General features: G+C 44.7%; 1 protein-coding gene across 1 annotated transcript in view; it reads left to right on the top strand.

The window, feature by feature from the left end:
* Positions 1-19,749, top strand: part of LOC140394415 (general transcription factor 3C polypeptide 1-like) — a 97,260-nt gene that overhangs the window by 52,938 nt on the left and 24,573 nt on the right. Inside the window, exons 20-29 of the mRNA XM_072481667.1 lie at positions 4,129-4,273; positions 5,354-5,489; positions 9,230-9,308; positions 10,199-10,384; positions 10,968-11,128; positions 12,379-12,521; positions 14,688-14,769; positions 16,224-16,336; positions 17,496-17,558; positions 19,561-19,654. Coding sequence (XP_072337768.1) covers positions 4,129-4,273; positions 5,354-5,489; positions 9,230-9,308; positions 10,199-10,384; positions 10,968-11,128; positions 12,379-12,521; positions 14,688-14,769; positions 16,224-16,336; positions 17,496-17,558; positions 19,561-19,654 — 1,202 coding nt within the window. The remainder of the gene's footprint in view (positions 1-4,128; positions 4,274-5,353; positions 5,490-9,229; positions 9,309-10,198; positions 10,385-10,967; positions 11,129-12,378; positions 12,522-14,687; positions 14,770-16,223; positions 16,337-17,495; positions 17,559-19,560; positions 19,655-19,749) is intronic.

Below are 19,749 nucleotides of genomic sequence, written 5' to 3' on the forward strand. Positions count from 1 at the left end.
CTTCCACATGTTGAGCTTGTACCCCGAAAAGTCGCCGAATTCCCTAAGAATCCTCATTACATCCGGCATTCCTCCCACCGGGTCCGCCACATACAGCAGCAGGTCGTCCGCATAAAGTGACACCCTATGCTCCTCCCCACCACGCACCAACCCCCTCCAGTTCCTTGACTCCCTCAGTGCCATAGCCAGGGGTTCAATCGCCAGTGCGAAGAGCAGGGGGGATAGGGGACACCCCTGTCTCGTCCCCCGGTGCAACCGAAAGTACTCGGACCTCTTCCTGTTTGTGGCCACACTCGCCATCGGGACCTCATACAACAGCCTAACCCACCTGACAAACCCCTCCCCAAACCCGAACCTCTTCAGCACCTCCCACAGGTACCCCCACTCTACACTATCGAAGGCTTTCTCAGCGTCCATCGCCACCACTATCTCCACCTCCCCTCCCTCGCCGGCATCATGATAACGTTCAAAAGCCTCCGCACATTCGCGTTCAACTGCCGATCGCTTTCATTCTCATGCAGCATGAGGGAGGAATAGTGTTCTTAGTGAGAAGGAGCACTAAGGAGAGATCCCAAAGGTAAAGGCTGGATTTGGTCAGATTATGCATTTTTGACTGTCCTTTGTCTGAATTTAGCACACCATGCTATACATGGTTTAACCACATGGTGTCACTGCTAAACTACATGGGGAAGAAACAAACTTTAAAATTTACCTGTATAAGACGACAGTGTACTCTGGTATATTTCAGCTTTGCTTTACTGCATCTATAAAACAAGCCATCGTATAGATTTCTTTATATATCTAATTGTTTCATTATAATATGTTTTCTAATGTATTTGCTAGTTAACAATGATCTTTCCTCTAAACCAGGTCTAAACTGCAGATCACTACTTTGTTGAGTTTAGATTTATAAAACCACTTTGAAGTTGAGAAAGAGGTTCATCCTGCTCCTGCTTGGCACATTTGATCCCTTACATCATAAGAGTCTTCGAGGTCTACAGCACAGAAAAGGCCCTTCGGCCTATCGCGTTTGTGCTGGTCAAAAACAACAACCTAACCATTCTAATCCCATTTTCCAGCACTTGTATGCCTTGCGATCACAAGTGCACATCTAAATACTTCTTAAATGTTTTGAGGGTCTCTGCCTCCACTTTCAGGCCATTCCAAAGCCCCACCACCCTCTTGGTGAAAACGTTTTTCATCACAGTCCCTCTGAACTTCCTGCCCCTAGATCTGTGCCCCCTGGTCACCAAGGTGAACAGTTTCTTCCTGTCTACTCTATCTATGCCCCTCCTAATTTTATACATCTCAGCCATGTCTCTTCCCCCCCCCCCCCCCCCCAAGCCTCCTCTGCCCCAAGGGAAACAACCCCAATCTATCCAGTCCCTCTTCAGAGCTTAAACTCTCCAGCCCAGGCAGCGTCCTGGTAACTCTCCTCTGCACCCTTTCTGTGCTTTCAGATCCCTCCGATTAATGTGGATTCCAGAACTGCACACAATACTCTAGCTGTGGGCTAACCAATGTTTTATACAGTTCCAGCAAAACCTCCCTCCTCTTCAACTCCATGCCTCGGCAAATAAAGGCAAATATACCATCTATACCTAACCACTGTGTTTCTATCTACCTGCCCTGTGACCTTAAGGGACCAGTGTACATGCACACCAAGGTCCCCCTCTCTGATCCTCGGTACTTCCCAGGATCCTGCCTTTTATCGTATATTCCCTTGCATTGTATGCCCTTATGAAAATGTCTCATAATTTCCATGGTACGTTACCTCTATGAAGATTTATATTTGAAAATTGCCAGCAGTTCTACACAATTCCACTTTGAGTTTGGATATATTGGATTGGCCAAGTACAGTGGTGATAAGGTAATCTGTGCGACTCAACAGAAAACCCTCATTAGAGACCGAGGGAGTACAACAAGCTGCAGTTGGTGTGAAGATAGACCACTGAAACCAATAATGGAAGAAGGTATAATCCATAAGGGTTCTGTCGGCTAGTAACATCGGAGCTGCACTCTTTTTTTTTTTTACTCGGGGAAATTAAGGAGCTGTAGAAGCCAGCTATTTTCTATAGGTAAAAGATAGCTATTTAGCATTAAGCTCCATGCCTATTAAATACCATTTTAAAACTCACTCATAACCTCAGGTCATTTCAAAACACACATTCAGCATTTCAAAACATAGCATCAACAGAACACCGAAACAGACAGATCTTATTCAGCTAACAAATACATTTGCAAGATAAAGTGATCAAGGACAAGGCAGGCTCCATGGCAATGGCACAGTAACCTAAAGGCGCTATTGTCCTCAGCAAGAATCCAGTTCAAGCAGCTTGCGGTAAGGAAGCCAAATTGCATTCCATAGCTCATACAAGAATACATTTTAGGTTAATGTTGCCTATTAATGAGTGACAACTAACCCTCAAATCAAACTCATTTGATGTTAATCCAAACCAATTAGAATTACATTGGGGTGTAGAAAGATGCCGAAAATCCATCACGGTTACACCAAATCCTATCAGACTTTAGCCATCTATCTACACCTCAGAAACAGTACGTTGCTAATGTAATATTTAGACCTAATTGTTCCTGTTTCCTATTAACAAAAATTAAATGGCCAGAAAGATGAGACGAGTTGAATTGATCCTAATTCATTTTGATTAAATATTTGAAAGGTGCACTGTAAGCATGACTTCTCCACAAATTTACTCTGGGCCATTGGATAATGAATAGGCTGCTGCTACAGGATCATAAAGTAGGAGCAGAAGAGGCCACTCGGCCCATCAAGTCTGCTCCACCATTCAACAAGATCATAACTGATCTGATATGATGACAATAGCCCCACAGCCTTTGATTCACTTACTGATTAAACACCTGTCTATATCAGCCTTGAATGTACCTAACGACCCAGCCTCTACAGAGAGAAGTCCACAGATGCACTATCCTCTCAGAGAAGAAAGTCCTCCTCATCTCTGTTTTAAACGGATGGCATCCTACACTGAAGCCCTCTGGTCCTAGACTCTCCCACAAAGGGCAACAATCTCAGCATTGCTGTGAGCAATACTTTGCATCTGTGATGGATGTATTTCTGTGGCTTTTCAGGTCCTGCATATGCGTAAAGTAATTGGGATGGGAACAGGAGAACCCGGGTGTTGAATGGGACAGTAATAGAGAGCTTTTGGACAGGAGAGGGCTCCAGGGATTATTGTGAGCAAATCCCTGGAATATGGTAAAAATTGTGTTGTGTGTTGATGCACAAGTCAAACCTTATCTGGCATCTTTGTGTGGTTCTGGTCACCAAACCTAAAGGATTCTCTCAACAGTTTAAAAGAGGGGAGCAAAAAGATTGTTACAGGTTACAGGAATTTAAGTGACGTGGAAACACAACCACCGTTCAGACTTCCATTGGACAAGGGAGAACTTTGAGGAAACTTAATTGACCTGCTCGATATAATAAAAGAGATTGACAAAACTGATCCAAGGAAACTCTGGTCCACTTGATTAAAAATTAGGAATAAAATACACTCAGCTGGGAATAGACAGCAGACTGTGGAAAAAGAAGTTTATATTCCAATTTTCAGCCTTTTTTTGTTTACAAGAGGAGTAATTTGGGTAGTTTGATAAAATTTTGTGTTTTATCCAAAACCTTGAGAATCAAGAGAAACCTTTGTAGCAAACAGCATTAGTGGGACGAGAAACCATTGGGTCCACTTAAGTCGATCGAGGAAGCACTGTGGCGTAGTGGGAAGCGCCGCTGGCTTTGAGGACTTGATGGCCAAGGAAGGCCATCATAATGCGGCCAAACGGGTTGAGTATAGATCTACAGAACCTTCAACACACACCGGTGGCAGAAGGTAAGAGTGGAAGAGATTCCCAGTCAGGTAAGTGACGGAAAGAACATTGGAGCCTCGACCATCATTATCCATAACCCCAGCCTGCAACACGCATGTAAAAGTGCATGTTGACACAGCACCCAGACTTCTCTGAGTAAGCTGTAACACACACGCGTACAGGGGTAGATTATTTGAAGGGTGTGGTGAGAAGGCAGGGTTGATCTCTGAAAAGTGGACCTCTTTCTAAAAAAAAAACAATTCTTACAAGCAACGCCTATGTTTCTGTTTTCAGGAGTTATTCGATTTCCTCGCTTAAGCAGAACTGGTCAGGCTGCACAAGAGGCAACTGCCAACCCTGCCCTTAACTCGGTGATGGAACAGGAGGCAACCGTTAAATACACCCTGGAGCAGAAATGTTCCCTGCTGGAGCACACCACGTGGGTTTTCTTTTAATGCATGCCATCTCAAACCGGAGTTTGAATTCTCCCAATGAAAAGGAGGCATCATATGCCGTTCAGTTTGCGAGCTGTTCCCCGCCGTTTCACCATTCTGAAATATGTACTACATATCATAACTTAGTTGCTTGTGTTGTATCTGTCAAATCTCAAATACTTCCGACCAGTGTATTCATCAAACTTTTTACCCAGATGTCTTTGTTAGCGAGGAAAACAAAGGATAATACTAGCATAAAGTCATACCAATTTTATTCAACAACATCAATATTTTACCCTTAAATGAACCCAAAACCATATACTAAAAGGTTTGTTATATTACCCGTATTGATGGACTCGGTGAGTCGTGGGTCCTATTATCTGAGTCTCTCCGGTCCATCGTTGCAAAGGTGGGTCTCGCTGTTTGCGTCCTTTCCTTTCTGGTCAGTCCTCCGGATGGTCACGGTCACCTCCACGTCGAGTCTTCGCTGGCGTGTGTCTTGGATATCTACCTTTATCCCTCCCCCTTCGCGCCTTTTGCAGAAACTTCTCTGGCTTTTGGCCAATGAGGCCTCGGGATGGGATCCCAACACCCAATAGATTAGATGATGACCACTTGACAAGCCACTGGGGCCGTGGCCATATAAGGTAACGGCAGGAATTCTGGGTGCCCGAATGTCTGGCTCGACCTGTGCAACCCAAAGCGAATAGGTACATATTAATAGAATCGATGATCTCCTGATGCCTCCTGACTGACATCACAAGTCCAAACGTGCCCTGGCAGTTTGCCTGTGTTTTGTGCATTTGACATTGGTCAAGTCTGAATTCCCATCAGCCTGCCTGAGGTTGACTGCTGTTTGATTTAAAGTGTCCAATTCTTAATTTAGAATGTCCAATTTTGTCGGTCCTACACTCCAGGCACTGCCAGGTTTACCACACTTGTACCCCTGCTCCCTCTCTCTCTCCTCTCACCATTCCTTCTGCAAAATTAGATTGATGAAAGTTTGAGTCTATGCTAGTTCTCAGATTGGAACAAGCTGAGTTGCTTTTAGTGATTTCTGTCCTCAATCCCCCCCCCCCCCGCAGGGGTAGTCGGACGTTGGTGGATGATGGGAAGTTACCCGGCGATGGTCTTGGAGCAGCTGGTCTGGACTCTAGTTTCTTTGGGCATCTGAAGCGAAACTGGATCTGGACCAGTTATATCATGAACAATGCGAAAAAAGTAAGTGTTCCAAATGTAAACAGAAGCAGGAAGTTTGCAGTTGATGTGCATTACTAGGATATTTCTTTTTAATACTTTCATGGAATGTGGGCGTCACTGGCAAAACCAGGATGTGTTGCCTATTCCTAACTGTCCTGTAACTGAGTGTCTTGCCAGACCATTGCAGTCAGCCACATTGCTGTGGATCTGGAGTCACGTGTAGGCCAGACCAGGTAAGGACGGCAGAAGTGAAACAGATAGGTTTCTCTGATGATCGATGTTAGTTTCATGGCTACTGAGACTAGCATTCAGGTTTCTAGTAATTGAATTTAAATTCCATCAGCGGCCATGGTGAGATTTGAACCCCCCCCCGCCTGAGCATTAGCCTGGGAATTCTGGAATGCTAGTTCAGTGACATTGCCATCTCTCCCAGAAGTCTGTCTTAAATTAATGTCAAGTTGTGGATTAATATGTGTGCCTGAATTCAGGAGGCGGATTTCATTGTCTCCCAGGCTGTCTCTGCTACCTCGTATTGTCAATTCATACAAATGGTTGAATTAAGCTGCCTTCGATGATTGGATGCTTATCGCAATGACTCCGAGCTGAATAGAGCCACAGTCCAGCTGTCTGACCGTCTCTGCATTTAATCACTTCAGCAAACAAGTGGCAGCGATTGACCATCACACAATTATCCCTTTCCCATTCATCTTTGTTTGACGCCATATGTAATGATTCAAAGTCACCTTCAAGACGGGGGTTACTGGGAAAAGGCTGGAGATATTCGGAGGTAACTTGAGAGATGATGGGAGACACCATCGCAAATACATAATGTTGCCTTCTGAGCTGGAACTTGCCACTTCTACCTCGTATTATCAACTCGTACAACAGGTTGATGGAAGCGGCCTTGGGTGACTGGATGGTTCTGGCCAAGTACAGGCGGCAAATGCGGCAATATTTGCAATACCTCAGGCTGCTGATCCACCTGGTCATTTGCCTCATCCTTTAAATTGCCTGCGAAATTTCATTGTGACCCTTGACTTGGAACTTACTGAGACTAACGCTTTATAGGCACCTGCCAAGCAGCTGAAAATTAATTTCAGTTGCCTCCAGTGAGTGAAGTTCTGAAAACAGAAGAGCTATTTTACCTTGGATACTACAGACATTGGTTTTAACATGGAGTCAGGTAGCAGTAAACTAGCTGTGCAGGTTATTATCTCAACCATTCCTGTCTTTCTGGTAAAAAGGGTTAAATATATTCCATAATGCTGATTGAAATGAACAGGTTGATCAAAGTAGCAGCAGAATGACATACAATTTAGTGGAAACAAATGTAAGATTCAGCCCATTGGTTCTTGCCGAAGGAAGAATAAAAATCAACAACCCAGGTATTCCATGAAATATGTTGAAATAGCGAAAGTGCAGAAAGAGAACTTGGGGCTCTTTCATTGCTTAACTGATGCAGAGGAACAACCAACAAAAGCCACTGAATTACATTGAGGAATTGGAAGACCAGCAGTTAGAGGGAATTGGGACCAAACTGGACAGTGTTCTGCCCACACGACCATATGCACTCTGTGGCCAGTTTTAGCCGCTGAGGCTCAGGGAAGACCTTCAAGGACTTGCACTGCACGGGTGATCCGAGTTACTGGGAAAAGGCTGGAGATATCCGGAGGTAACTTGAGAGATGATGTCTGTGTATACAAAAGAGTTCTGGAACATTAAGTCAAATCGTAGGAGTAGAACGAGGAAACCTAGATTCAACTCAGTAAAATTTAAATTTAGAACTGATGTCAAGAATTTTTTCATATAAAGGGTGAAGGTACAAGGAGTAGATTTCCAGGAAGGGCAGTGGAAGTGAAAACTCTGGAACTTTCTAAGATCAGGGGAGAAATATAACCATCTCCCCATGATATTCAATGCATTACTTTATCTGATTCCCCCCTGTCAACATGCTGGGTTTACCATAGACCAGAAAATGAACTGGACTAACCATATAAATACTGTGACGACAAGAGCAGGTCCAAAGGGTGGGAATTCTGTGGCAAGTAACTTACTTCCTAACTCCTACAAGGCACAAGTGAATGAATGAAAATGAAAAATGAAGTCAGGAGTTTGATGGAATACTCTACTTAACTGGATGAGTGTAGCTCCAACAACACTCCAAGAGCTTGACACTATCGAGGCAAAACAGCCCACTTGGTTGGCATCCCATCCACCACCTTAAACATTCATTCCCTCCACCACCAACGCGTAGTAGCAGCAAGTGTGTACCATCGACCAGATGTACTGCACCATCTCACCAAGATTCATATAGACATAGAATTTCCAGTGCAGAAGGAGGCCATTCGGCCCATCGAGTCTGCACCAGCCCTAGAAAGAGCACTCTAGCCAAGCCCACACCTCCACCCTATCCCAGTAACCCTACCTAACCTTTTTTGGACACTAAGGGCAATTTAACGTGGCCAATCCACCTAATCTGCACATCTTTGGACTCCTTTGACAGCACCTTCCAAATCCATAACCTCGAAGGAGAAGGGCAGCAGCTAGATGGGAACAGCATCACCTACAAGCTCCCCTCTAAGCCACACAGCACCCTGACTTGTGACTGTATTCCCCTTCCCACATTCTCACTGGATCCTGGACATCCCTCACTAACAGCACTTTTGGTGTACGTACACTGCAGCGGTTGATGCACCGGCGGTGAATTAGGGGATAAATGCTGGCCTAGCCAGAGATGCCCACAGTCCGAGAACAAATCTCTCAAAAAAAAAAGCAATTGGAGGCTGAAGTCAAGCGGTCGCTGTGGATGAACTGATAATTCGGGGTGAGGAAGGTCATCCAACCCATAGAACATAGAAAAATACAGCACGGAACAGGCCCTTCGGCCCACGATGTTGTGCCGAACCTTTGTCCTAGATTAATCATACATTATCATCTGAACCATAGCCACCTTACAACATAGATTAAGGCATCCAATGATTATACAGCATACAATTATAATAACGACAAGTATTATCAATCCATGCATCAGGTAGGACCCCCATGACCGAGCTATGAGAGCTGGCTCTGAGCTGACCCTGTATTTTTACGGTTTATATCCCCCTTCTAATTGTACTGACTAACATATAACCCTGATCTTTGTCATTTGTGTGTTCATGTCGTGATTTTAAATTATACTCCGAAATCAATTATAAATTTATCCATATCTCAGACCAGTGCCGATAGACTCTTTTTCATTCTTCCCTCAAGTCCAATCACCGTGAACCATAGCTGTAGCTGCGCAGGAATCTTGTGATCTCTGCCACTCTTTTACCACCCTATCTTCATTTAAGACTACAAAAGGGGCTGTTTTAGCACAGTGGGCTAAACAGCTGGCTTGTAATGCAGCATAAGGCCAGCAGCTCGGGTTCAATTCCTGTACCGGCCACCCCGAACAGGTGCCGGAATGTGGCGACTAGGGGCCTTTGACAGTAACTTCATTGAAGCGTACTTGTGACAATAAGCGATTACTATTATTATTAAAACCTACCCCTTTGATCAGGATTTTAGACCACCTGCCCTATTGCCTCCCCATGCTCCTCATTTGCTTGGAAATGTTCCGGTGAAGTGACTTGGGATTTCTTATTTTATATGGCACTTAGAGGTGCGATACAAATGTAAGTAATTGTTGTGATGGTGTTCGCAAGAGTGCGAATACAAAAATGAGGCTGTGAACGTATACAGATAAACTGCCCTTTTAACCAGTTTTTCTTCTTTTACAGAGTCTCAGTCTTCCTGAGAGCAGTTCGGTGCGATTACAGAGCTTCCTGAACAAACATTCCCTTCCCCTCGGAATTGCAGGTGAATTATTTCTGTTGTGAATGGCCCTCTGCATGTTATGGTTCTGCATTAGATGCTTTGTGTGAAATTTCTCTCAATCTGTTGGATGATTATCGTATTATTCTGGATTAATGGCCTCACATAGAGTCGAGCACTCTGAGCGACCATGATTAAACATTGAAGTGAGACTGGAATACGTTCTTGAAAATGTCAACAGCCCAGACTATTGGGTGAAAGCTTTTATATCTGAATTTTAATGATTTTTAAGATGGTGACACTCAAGTCTGTAGTGGTTTGGAAGGACCTAAATGACGCAACCTGCATGCAAGTGCACGCGAGGGTGCTGGGCATGGATGTTATTAGTGACTTCAAAAGGATGTTGGGTGGGGACTTCAGGGAAATTGGGGTTAGAGAGGGGGAAGTGTACCTGACTGGATTGCTCTACAGAGGGCCAGCATGGACGTACTGGGCCGAGTGGCCTGCTGTACAAGGACAAAATCTTTCTGTGACATGTTGACATGGAGTAACAACATCACCGTGCCGCTGAAAAGATGGAAACCGATGTTCAAGTCATCTTTCCTCGGATAATCAGCTTTTATGTCTTGCGAGCTGCAAAATTCTGATGACCAAACCTGCCCATGTCAGACCCATGTCATGATAAACCATGATAATCCAAATTAACCTGTACTGGATCCAAATCGCCACTACTTTCCCGATAGACTCTAACAGAATGTATTATTGTTTTATTACTGTTTCTTATTCTTTGCAAAGTGAGGTGTTGGCCTTGTTTGTTACCGAGAGGGATGCTGGGAGTGGGAGTCATTATAGAGATTAATGACCCGTTACATTAGAAGCAGAGGCTTCTTGAGATTTTTAATTGCCTCCCCTTCTGGTTTCTTTTCTCGATCCAGGAAATAAGTTCAGTATGTTAAGGGTCCTCCGCTCTATGCACGAGTCGCTTGCTGACAAGGAAGAGATTCAAATTGAAAAAGAATGCAATGTGGGCAGAAACGAAAGAGTAGCTGGTGGTAAAGGGCAGAAAAGAAAACGAGCTGAAAAAGAGAGTGGGAAGAAACAAAGGAAAAAGAGAAAGAAAGGTGAGGTTTTATCACTGCTGACATGTTCTTTTAAGCTCTTGTCTTTTAAAAGTGGAATTTGTATTGTTTCATCTGCATAGCCATTCTGTGCTGTTGGTAGTTACATTATTAGCAATTTGCATTTGGGTTACTTATGGTAAATTGCCATTTTTATACCACCAATGCATTATTCATTGCTACTGGGCGAGTGCAATGACTGGGGAGTCTCTGACTTGAGTCCTCCTCTGCTTTCTTGAATATTATAGAATTCCTACACTGCAGAAGGAGGCCATTCGGGCCATCGAGTCTGCACCGCCCCTCTGAAAGAGCAATCTATCCAGGGCCACTCCCCCGCCCCATCCCCTTAACCCCACCTAACCCACCTAACCTGCACATTGCTGGACGCTAAGGGGCAATTTAGCATGTCCAATCCACCTAACCTGCATGCCTTAGGACTGTGGGAGGAAACCCACGCAGACACGGGGAGAACTTGCAAACTCCACACACAGTCACCCAAGGCTGGAATTGATCCCTGGTGCTGTGAGGCAGCAGTGTTTGCCACTGTGCCGCCCATACAAATAGAATTCTTCACTGATGTTTGCAGAGGATCTGCCACAACCGGAAAAGGCAAAGAGATTCCGGGTGCAAGATGATGCTGATAGGAGTGCACTGCGCCGCATGACCAAACTACGTGTAACCTGGACTGCACAGGAAGACAGCCTGCTGATGCTTTGTCGAGTAGCCAGCCATATTCTTAACAAAAAGGCAAGCAATTAAATGTGTAATTTTTTTAAAAATGTGTAACATAAGAAAACGGTAAGTGGTAGGAGCAGAAGTAGGCCATTCGGCCCTTTGAGCCTGCTCCGCCATTCAATTGGATCATGACTGATGTGATAATCCTTCACTCCACTTTCCCACCTTATCCCCATGAACTTTGGTCCCTCACTGATTAAAAATCTCAGCCTTGGGCATACTTAATGACCCAGCCTTCACCCTCTCTCTGGTAAAATTCCACAGCTTCACTGCCCTCTGAAAGATTAAATTCCTCCTCATCTCGGTCTTAAATGGGCGACCCCTTACCCACCCTTTGATTATGCCCTCTGATCCTAGCCTCTCCCACAAGAGGAAACATCCTCTCAGAATCTACCTGGTCAGGCCCTCTGAGAATCCAATATGTCTCAATAAGGTCGCCTCTCATTCTTCTAAACTCCAGTGAGTACAGGCCAAACCAACTCAACCTCTCCTCATAAGAAAATCCCTCCATACCCAGGATCAAAGTAGTGAATCTTCTCTGGACTGCCCCAAAGCCAGTACCTCTTTCCTTGGATAAAGGGACCAAAACTGTTCATAGTGTTAATAATGGTCCAGAGAGTCATTGCACTGATCTCTTAACCTCTGTGACCTGATGTAAATCCAGCCCAAATCAATGGGGTGGACGTTTCTGCTGTCTTACTAGTTTGACGTGAAATGCTTTGCAGTCTTTACCCAGTACAAAATAGTTTTGACCATACGTTGTAAAACTGCTCGGATTTGAATGAATTGGTCATCTCACTTAAGGCCATTCAGCCCCTCAGGCCACGATAATCAGATGTTCCCCACATTTCTCTTCATAACTATTTACTCCTGTACTCAATCATTTTCACAGGAGCTGTTGTAAATGTTTTCATGCAGAAGACCTAAAACATAATGTGGTCACCTATTCTGTTACCTTTAACCTGCATGATTAACCGTACAGGGATTCCTCTGCCGTAGTTGGGAATACCAGCTTCAGATGACAATCTCTACAGATATCCATATCCATGACTTGTCCAAATCCTAATTGCCCGTCTTAGGCCCGTTATCAGTCAAGATGTGGAGAGCCCTCTTTGCAACCACTTGAACGAAGCCTCCTGGCAGGAGGCGAGTGCCGTTTCAGCCAGGCTGTGACAAAACAAGGAAACTTATGCACAAGTAAGTTAACTGGGTTAAGCACAAATGAACACAATTTTGAAAACCAAATGTCGTCTTGTATTTAGGTGAAGGGACCCTTTGTTCCTTGGCAAGCAGTGAGAGACGTCATGCACGATTATCTTGAAGTGGCTTTGGATAAAACGTCTCTAGCTGTTGGACGTCGATCCCGTTACATCCTCAAGAATCCACAGACGATGCTTAACTATAGGTGAGATCGCTGCTCCTGTGTAATAGTGGCAGGTAACAGTCACAAGTGTTAGAACACACATGAAAGAATCGTGCTAATGATATTTGCATCTTTTCTTGATGTTGAAACGTTGGGGATTTTTTTCAGAACTAATCCAAAAGGGTCTTTTAGAGCAGAAAGGGAATTTCCTTTGTAACCAACAATCCAAGACCACGCCTGTCTAGTCGAGTACATCGCTTTTGATGTCGAAACAGATGCTTGTATGATCTGAAGCAGAGATTTTACACTGTGTCAGAAACGGGGGAGAAATAGCATTTTTTGCTGATGGACCTGTGGTATTCTTAGTAGAGGAGACCCAGTCTTATGCATCACATAAGAACATAAGAACTAGGAACAGGAGTAGGCCATCTGGCCCCTCGAGCCTGCTCCGCCATTTAATGAGATCATGGCTGATCTTTGTGGACTCAGCTCCACCCTCCGGCCCGTACACCATAACCCTTAATCCCTTTATTCTTTAGAAAGGTATCTATCTTTTTCTTAAAAACGTTTAAAGAAGGAGCCTCAACTGCTTCACTGGGCAAGGAATTCCAGAGATTCACAACCCTTTGGGTGAAGAAGTTCCTCCTAAACTCGGTCCTAAATCTACTTCCCCTTATTTTGAGGCTATGCCCCCTAGTTCTGCTTTCCCCGACCAGTGGAAACAACCTGCCCGCATCTATCCTATCTATTCCCTTCATAATTTTATATGTTTCAATAAGATCCCCCCACATCCTTCTAAACTCCAATGAGTACAGTCGCAGTCTACTCAACCTCTCGTCATAATCTAATCCCCTCAACTCTGGGATCAACCTAGTGAATCTCCTCTGCACTCCCTCCAGTGCCAATATGTCCTTTCTCAGGTAAGGAGACCAAACTGAACACACTACTCCAGATGTGGCCTCACCAACACCTTATACAATTGCAGCATAACCTCCCTACTCTTGAACTCCATCCCTCTAGCAATGAAAGAAAGAACTCGATTAGCCTTCTTAATCACCTGTTGCACCTGCACACCAACCTTTTGCGACTCGTGCACGAGCACATCCAGGTCCCTCTGCACAGCAGCATGTTTTAACATCTTACCGTTTAAATAATAATCCATTCTGCTGTTATTCCTCCCAAAATGGATAGCCTCACACTTGGCAACATTGAATTCCATCTGCCAGACCCTAGCCCATTCACCTAACCTATCCAAATCCTTCTGCAGACTTCCGGTATCCTCTGCACTTTTTGCTTTATCACACTATGTAGTTTAATGCAAGTTTTGAGCTGTACATCTCCATGTCCTGGGGCTTCCTTAATCTCAGCCTTGGGGTGGCACTAGATAGTGGTGAGACATTTTCTTTGTAGTACATAGTGCAAAAAGTGTCACGGGTACTGTTCCCAGTGTCAGTGCTGTGGGCCAAAGCCAGTCCAACCTCTCAGGAGGCAGGGGAAGAGGATGAGAGAGGCAGAAAGAATGCCGGACGCTGGAAGTCCTTTTTTGATTTTCCTTTTAATTCACGTTCAGCTGATGATGTCCCTGTGATGGTGACATTCTAAGAGATGATAATAAAAGGTTAGACAGCGCCAGGATCCCAGGTTCGATTCCTGCTTGGGTCACTGTCTGCAGCAGTTCTCAAGTTCTCCCCGTGTCTACGTGTGTTTCCTCCGGGTGCTCCGGTTTTCTCCCAGAGTCCAAAGATGTGCTGTTAGGTGAATTGAACATTCTGAATTCTCCCTCTGTGTACCCGAACAGGCGTCGGAATGTGGCGACTAAGGGCTTTTCACAGTAACTTCATTGCAGTGTTAATATAAGCCTACTTGTGACAATAAAGATCAATATAATATATTGTATATTAAATGTTGAATATGATGCAATTAAGGGAAAGGTAGATGGGCAGTTGAGGGAGAAAGGAATAGAAAGATATGCTGATTGGAGGTCTGGGATGATACTATGTCGACCATAAAAGTTGCTGTAAACCAATTGGGCTAAATGGCCGGTTTTGGTGCTGTTGGCTCTTAATGATGCAACCTGAAAGCGCTTAGTTCAATGAACATGACGTTTGGCTTCTCCAAATGTGTCCAGTACCTGCTTTAGCAGACATTTTAGCGGAGCTTTTTAAAAAAATAAATGCTTCACTCATTCTACTTTTTTAATGTTGGCAGAATTTGTCTTGCTGAAGTCCATGAAGATCATGCTTTGATCAATGAAATTATGAATAAAAAGAACAATTACCAGGACAGCAAGGTAAACAGGAACGCGACTGTGCGTTATTCTCTTTCCAGGTGGACCACTGGGTAATGTCATGGAAATAAACTTTGTGTTAGAGATCCAGGACGGTGGTAACTACGTGATGATAATGGTCAATTCAAGAGGGTAGCTTCCAAGCCCCAAGTTTAGATTATAGAATCATCGAATGGTTGCAGCACGGAAGGAGGCCATTTGGCCCACCGAGTCCATGCAATCTCTCTGCAAGAGCAATTTAGCTAGTCCCACTCACTTGTCCTTTCCTCCTACCCCTTGTCGGCCTGTGGAATTCATTACCACAGGAAGTAGTTGAAGCCAAAACATTGTATGTTTTCAAGAATCAATTAGATATAGTACTTGGGGCAAAGGGGATCAAAGGATCCGGGGGGAAGGCTATTGACTTGGATGATCAGCCATGATCATAATGAATGGCGGAGCAGGCTCGAAGGGTCGATTGGTTTCCTATTTTTTATGTTTCATTTGCCTGTCCTCTTTCATCCTGCCAAATGTATCGTTTTGATCCTTACATCCTTAAAATCTCTCCCTGTTGTTAAGTGTTCACAGTAGGTACACCTCTTAAGATAATTTTGATCTAATCGCAGTAATAATGCAGCCTGCTCAAATCGCAGTAATAAGGCAGCCTGCACAAATCACAGTAATAATGCAGCCTGCTCAAATCGCAGTAATAATGCAGCCTGCACATATCGCAGTAATAATGCAGCCTGCACAAATCGCAGTAACCATGCAGCCTGCTCAAATCGCAGTAACCACATATCGCAGTAATAATGCAGCCTGCACAAATCGCAGTAACCATGCAGCCTGCTCAAATCGCAGTACCCATGCAGCCTGCTCAAATCGCAGGAGCAATGCAGCCTGCACAAATCGCAGTAATAATGCAGCCTGCACAAATCGCAGTAATAATGCAGCCTGCACAAATCGCAGTAACAATGCAGCCTGCTCAAATCGCAGTAACAATGCAGCCTGCTCAAATCACAGTAACAATGCAGCCTGCACAAATCGCAGTAATAATGCAGCCTGCACAAATCGCAATAATAATGCAGCCTGCTCAAATCGCAGTAACAATTCAGCCTGCACAAATCGCAGTAATAATGCAGCCTGCTCAAATTTGATTATTCTGACTTTACAATTACTGAAAAGGTGACAAAAATAGGTTTTGTGCGTTTAGAGGCTGGGTTTTCTGGATGAAAATAACCAACCCGAGGGACAAGGAGCGTGCACTGCCCTGAGCTGTTGATGCTGAGGTCTGCCGAAGGAATGTTCAAAGTTTCCTTTAAAGGACTGCTAGTTTCTTGATGGACCATGCTTGACCGTGGCTGGAGGGGGTCTATTTTTTGATTGCTTCTGTGTTATTTGTGGAAAGCACCTGTCAGTAGTACACTGTGCCCTTTAGGTCAAATACCCTTGCGTTGAAACAACTGCTTTAAATTGCACAGGTCTGTGCCGAGGAGTTTAAAGAATTTGTAGGAAGATTGAGGCAGAAATTCACCTCTGCAATAGGATCGGGAAATATTGAAATTCCAGATACGCTGCAGGAATTATTTGCCAGGTAAAGTGCTCATTGCAGGTTTTTATTTGATACAATGTGTGTCTGGTATATTGAAATAATAGCATAGTTTTGATGCTGCAACAGTCTCTGCTTATGTAGTGCTCCCAGAAGTGTTGCGAGCACACATTTGTAAAGTTGAGGGTTTGTACATAATTGTCTTGATTTTTGACTTTTAAGTTGAAGTCTCATTACTTTTTTTAAAAACAAAATTTAGAGTACCCAATTCATTTTTCCAATTAAGGGGCAATTTAGCATGATCAATCCGCCTACCTTGCACATCTTTGGGTTGTGGGGGCGAAACCCACGCAAACACTGGGAGAATGTGCAAACTCCACTCGGACAGTGACCCAGAGCCGGGATCGAACCTGGGACCTCGGCGCCGTGAGACTGCAGTACTACCACTGCGCCACCGTACTGCCCTTGAAGTCTCATTACTAAACTTAAAGCGGCATCGCAGGCAAGGCTACGGACCAAGTGCTAGAAAATGAGATTGGAATAGAAAGTTCCTTGATGGCCGACGCAGACGTGATGGACTGAAAGGCCCCTTTCTAAGTTATAAAACTCTACGACTCTAAAATTGTTTTCTGATCAAACTACATGCCGATGTTTAATATCACCCATGTGCAGAGCAATATTTATCAAAATATTTTACATGGGAAAATAAGTTGTCAAACCAATTATATGTGAACCAATTATCAGTTTACATGTACCAAATTATAGGAGCTAAATGTGTTGAGTGACTGATGTCAGCTAGCTGCCAGTTTAACCTTTACTTGACTGGCATCTGATTCCTTCCATGAAATACCCCACAATGGTATCAGCCGAGTCCATCTGCAGGACATACTGAGCAGATATAGAACCTCCGCAGTCAGAACGAGGCCATTTGGCCCAATGAGTCTGCACCGACCCTCTGAAAGAGCGCTCTACCCAGGCCCACTCCCTATCTGCCCTATCCCTGTAACCCCACCTAATCACATCTTTGGACACTAATGTTGAGCTTTGGAGTAAACATTTTTCTACCGTCACTGCTGCAGCGAGCCACAAGTGGATGGAAGAAAGAGAATTTGTAAACCTCGATGTGAGTTAACTACAAGGGTTGTTATTTTCCTTCCTTCTAAATGTACACTGTTCCTTGTTTTGTATTTTATGCTTTACCTAGGTTCAAGATATTGGTAGTTGGGGAAGAAGGCAATGAAAGCCAGAAGCAGGATAACATCAAAAGGTAATTTATTCATTTAAATACACATTTTCAAAGATCAGGGACTGGATTCTCCGCACTCCGACACCGACAACGCAGCCGGCACAGAGAATCCATTTCCCCGCATGGAATCAGGACCAGCGCCGGTTCCCCGCTTCTCCGGGCCCCGAAAAGCACGCCATGCCGCATATCACCGACTTGCGGCCATTGCTGGAGGCCCGCTCCGTCCTTCTCTGCCCCTGACCGGCCGATGCCCTGATGACGTGGATCTAACGTGGTCCTGCCGGTCGGGATACTGGCCTGGCGGCTGCGGACTCAGTCCGTGGCCGCCCTGGTCGGGGGCAGGCCGATCGAGGGCAAGGGGGGCCTTGTATGCGGCTAGGGTCAGGCACGCGGCCGATTGGGAAACTATGTTCCGAGTCCAGCTCCGCAGACTGAGTCTGCCATGGAGCAAGGCCTGGCCACTGAAGGCCGCCGCCGTGCGCATGCGCGGCCTCCGACCCGGAGGTGCGGGGGCCCATATCTCCAGCGAAAGCTGCTAGTTTTACGCTAGTTTACTGCTAGCCCCCTGCAGGACTAGGAATATGTGGCCCTTTCTCGCCAGTTTTTCTGGCGTGGATGTCCACAGTTTTTACGAAGGCGTGGGGACATAGTTCCAAAAACAGAGAATCCAGCCCCGGGTTTAGATACTGAAATAGAAGCAGTGGTATGGCAAGACAATGCTCGACTGAATATCACCTTAACAAACAAAAGAGATTCCTGTACATATAAAAGGCAATTTCTGTTTCTGGTGGTTGTCTAATACAGGTTTAGGTAGTGTACAGTAGTAATAGACATCTGAAATGCTACAAATCATTACAGAGGAAGAATACAAACTGGGGGCAGGTACATTTGGTCTGAAGTTCCGACCCTCTTCCAGCAAAAAGTATATGTTAGTGATACATTTTCACTTTGTCAATTCATTATGTCCTGTTTTCCATCTGTATCTACCAAAATCTATCCCTTAGAGTAATAAGGGACTGTAAAGGGGAAGCACTGTTTTGTACAATTTAGAAGGGCAGTGTTGCCAGGGTTTGCACAATAAAACAGACCATTTTGTTGGCACCAAAGAAGAGTTTGAATCAAGTAGGAAGATTCTCGCTGATAGTAGCCAATTAGCTGCAGCCTGTTGTTGACAAACCAATCAGTATAAATGGAAGCAAAATGCTGCTGATGCTGGAAATGTGAAATAAAAACAGAAAATGCTGGATAAACCCAGCAGATCTGGCAGCATCTGTAGCGCGGGAAAGAGAGTTCGCACTTCAAGTCCACATGACCCGTTTACAGAACTGAAGAGGGACAGAAATGTAATGAATTATGTAGTTGGAAGGGTGGGAGGAGCAGAACAGAAGGTCAGGGATAGGTCGGAGCTAAGGAGAGATTGACAAAAATGTCACTGACGTCGTAAAATAGCAGAATCTCTCAAGAGAACAAGGGTCAGTGCTCAATGGAAGGAAAGCTCAACAGCAAGGGACAGATGGCCATGTGGGGGAAGGGTGGGGTTGTATTGTGACAAGCCAAGGGAACCAAAAAACAGAACAAAAGTGGGTGGGGGGGAGGCAGTCGAGATGGTGGGATAAGATCACAGTCTAAAGTTCTTAAACTAAATGTTGAGTCCAGAAGGCTGTTAACATGCCTAATTGGAAGGTGAGGCGCTGGTCTTCCAGTCTGCGTTGGGTATCACTGGAGCATTGCAACAGACCAAGGGCGGACATGCGGACACGAGAGCAAGGTGCTGAGTTGAAGTGGCAAGCAACTGGAAGATTAGCGGGTCATGCTTGCAGGCGGAACGATGGTGTTCCACCAAGCGATCATCCGGTCTGCGTTTAGCCTCCCGATGTAGAGGAGACCACGTTGGGGAGCAGCAAATACAGTAGACCAGATTGAAGGAGGTTCAAGTGAAATGGAGCATAAAGTGAGTTGTATATAAATGTACTGGGTGTAAAACTGTCATGGATTTGAAGGAAGCTTGCTTTTTGTTTTCCAGCACCGATGATATTCATTACTTGGTCCTGCAGAATTTCATTCAGAGCACTCTAGCTCTCTCGGATACACAGATGAAATCGTGCCAGTCGTTTCAGGTATTTCTGTAGCTGAGCCTCGTTTCAAATTCGCGTGATTATTTTGAAAACATATTGCATTTTTAATTTGGAATCCGACTTCTTAATCTTTTAAG

This window comes from Scyliorhinus torazame, chromosome 17 (genome assembly GCF_047496885.1).
Source record: "Scyliorhinus torazame isolate Kashiwa2021f chromosome 17, sScyTor2.1, whole genome shotgun sequence".
In the NCBI taxonomy this organism is placed as follows: domain Eukaryota; kingdom Metazoa; phylum Chordata; class Chondrichthyes; order Carcharhiniformes; family Scyliorhinidae; genus Scyliorhinus; species Scyliorhinus torazame.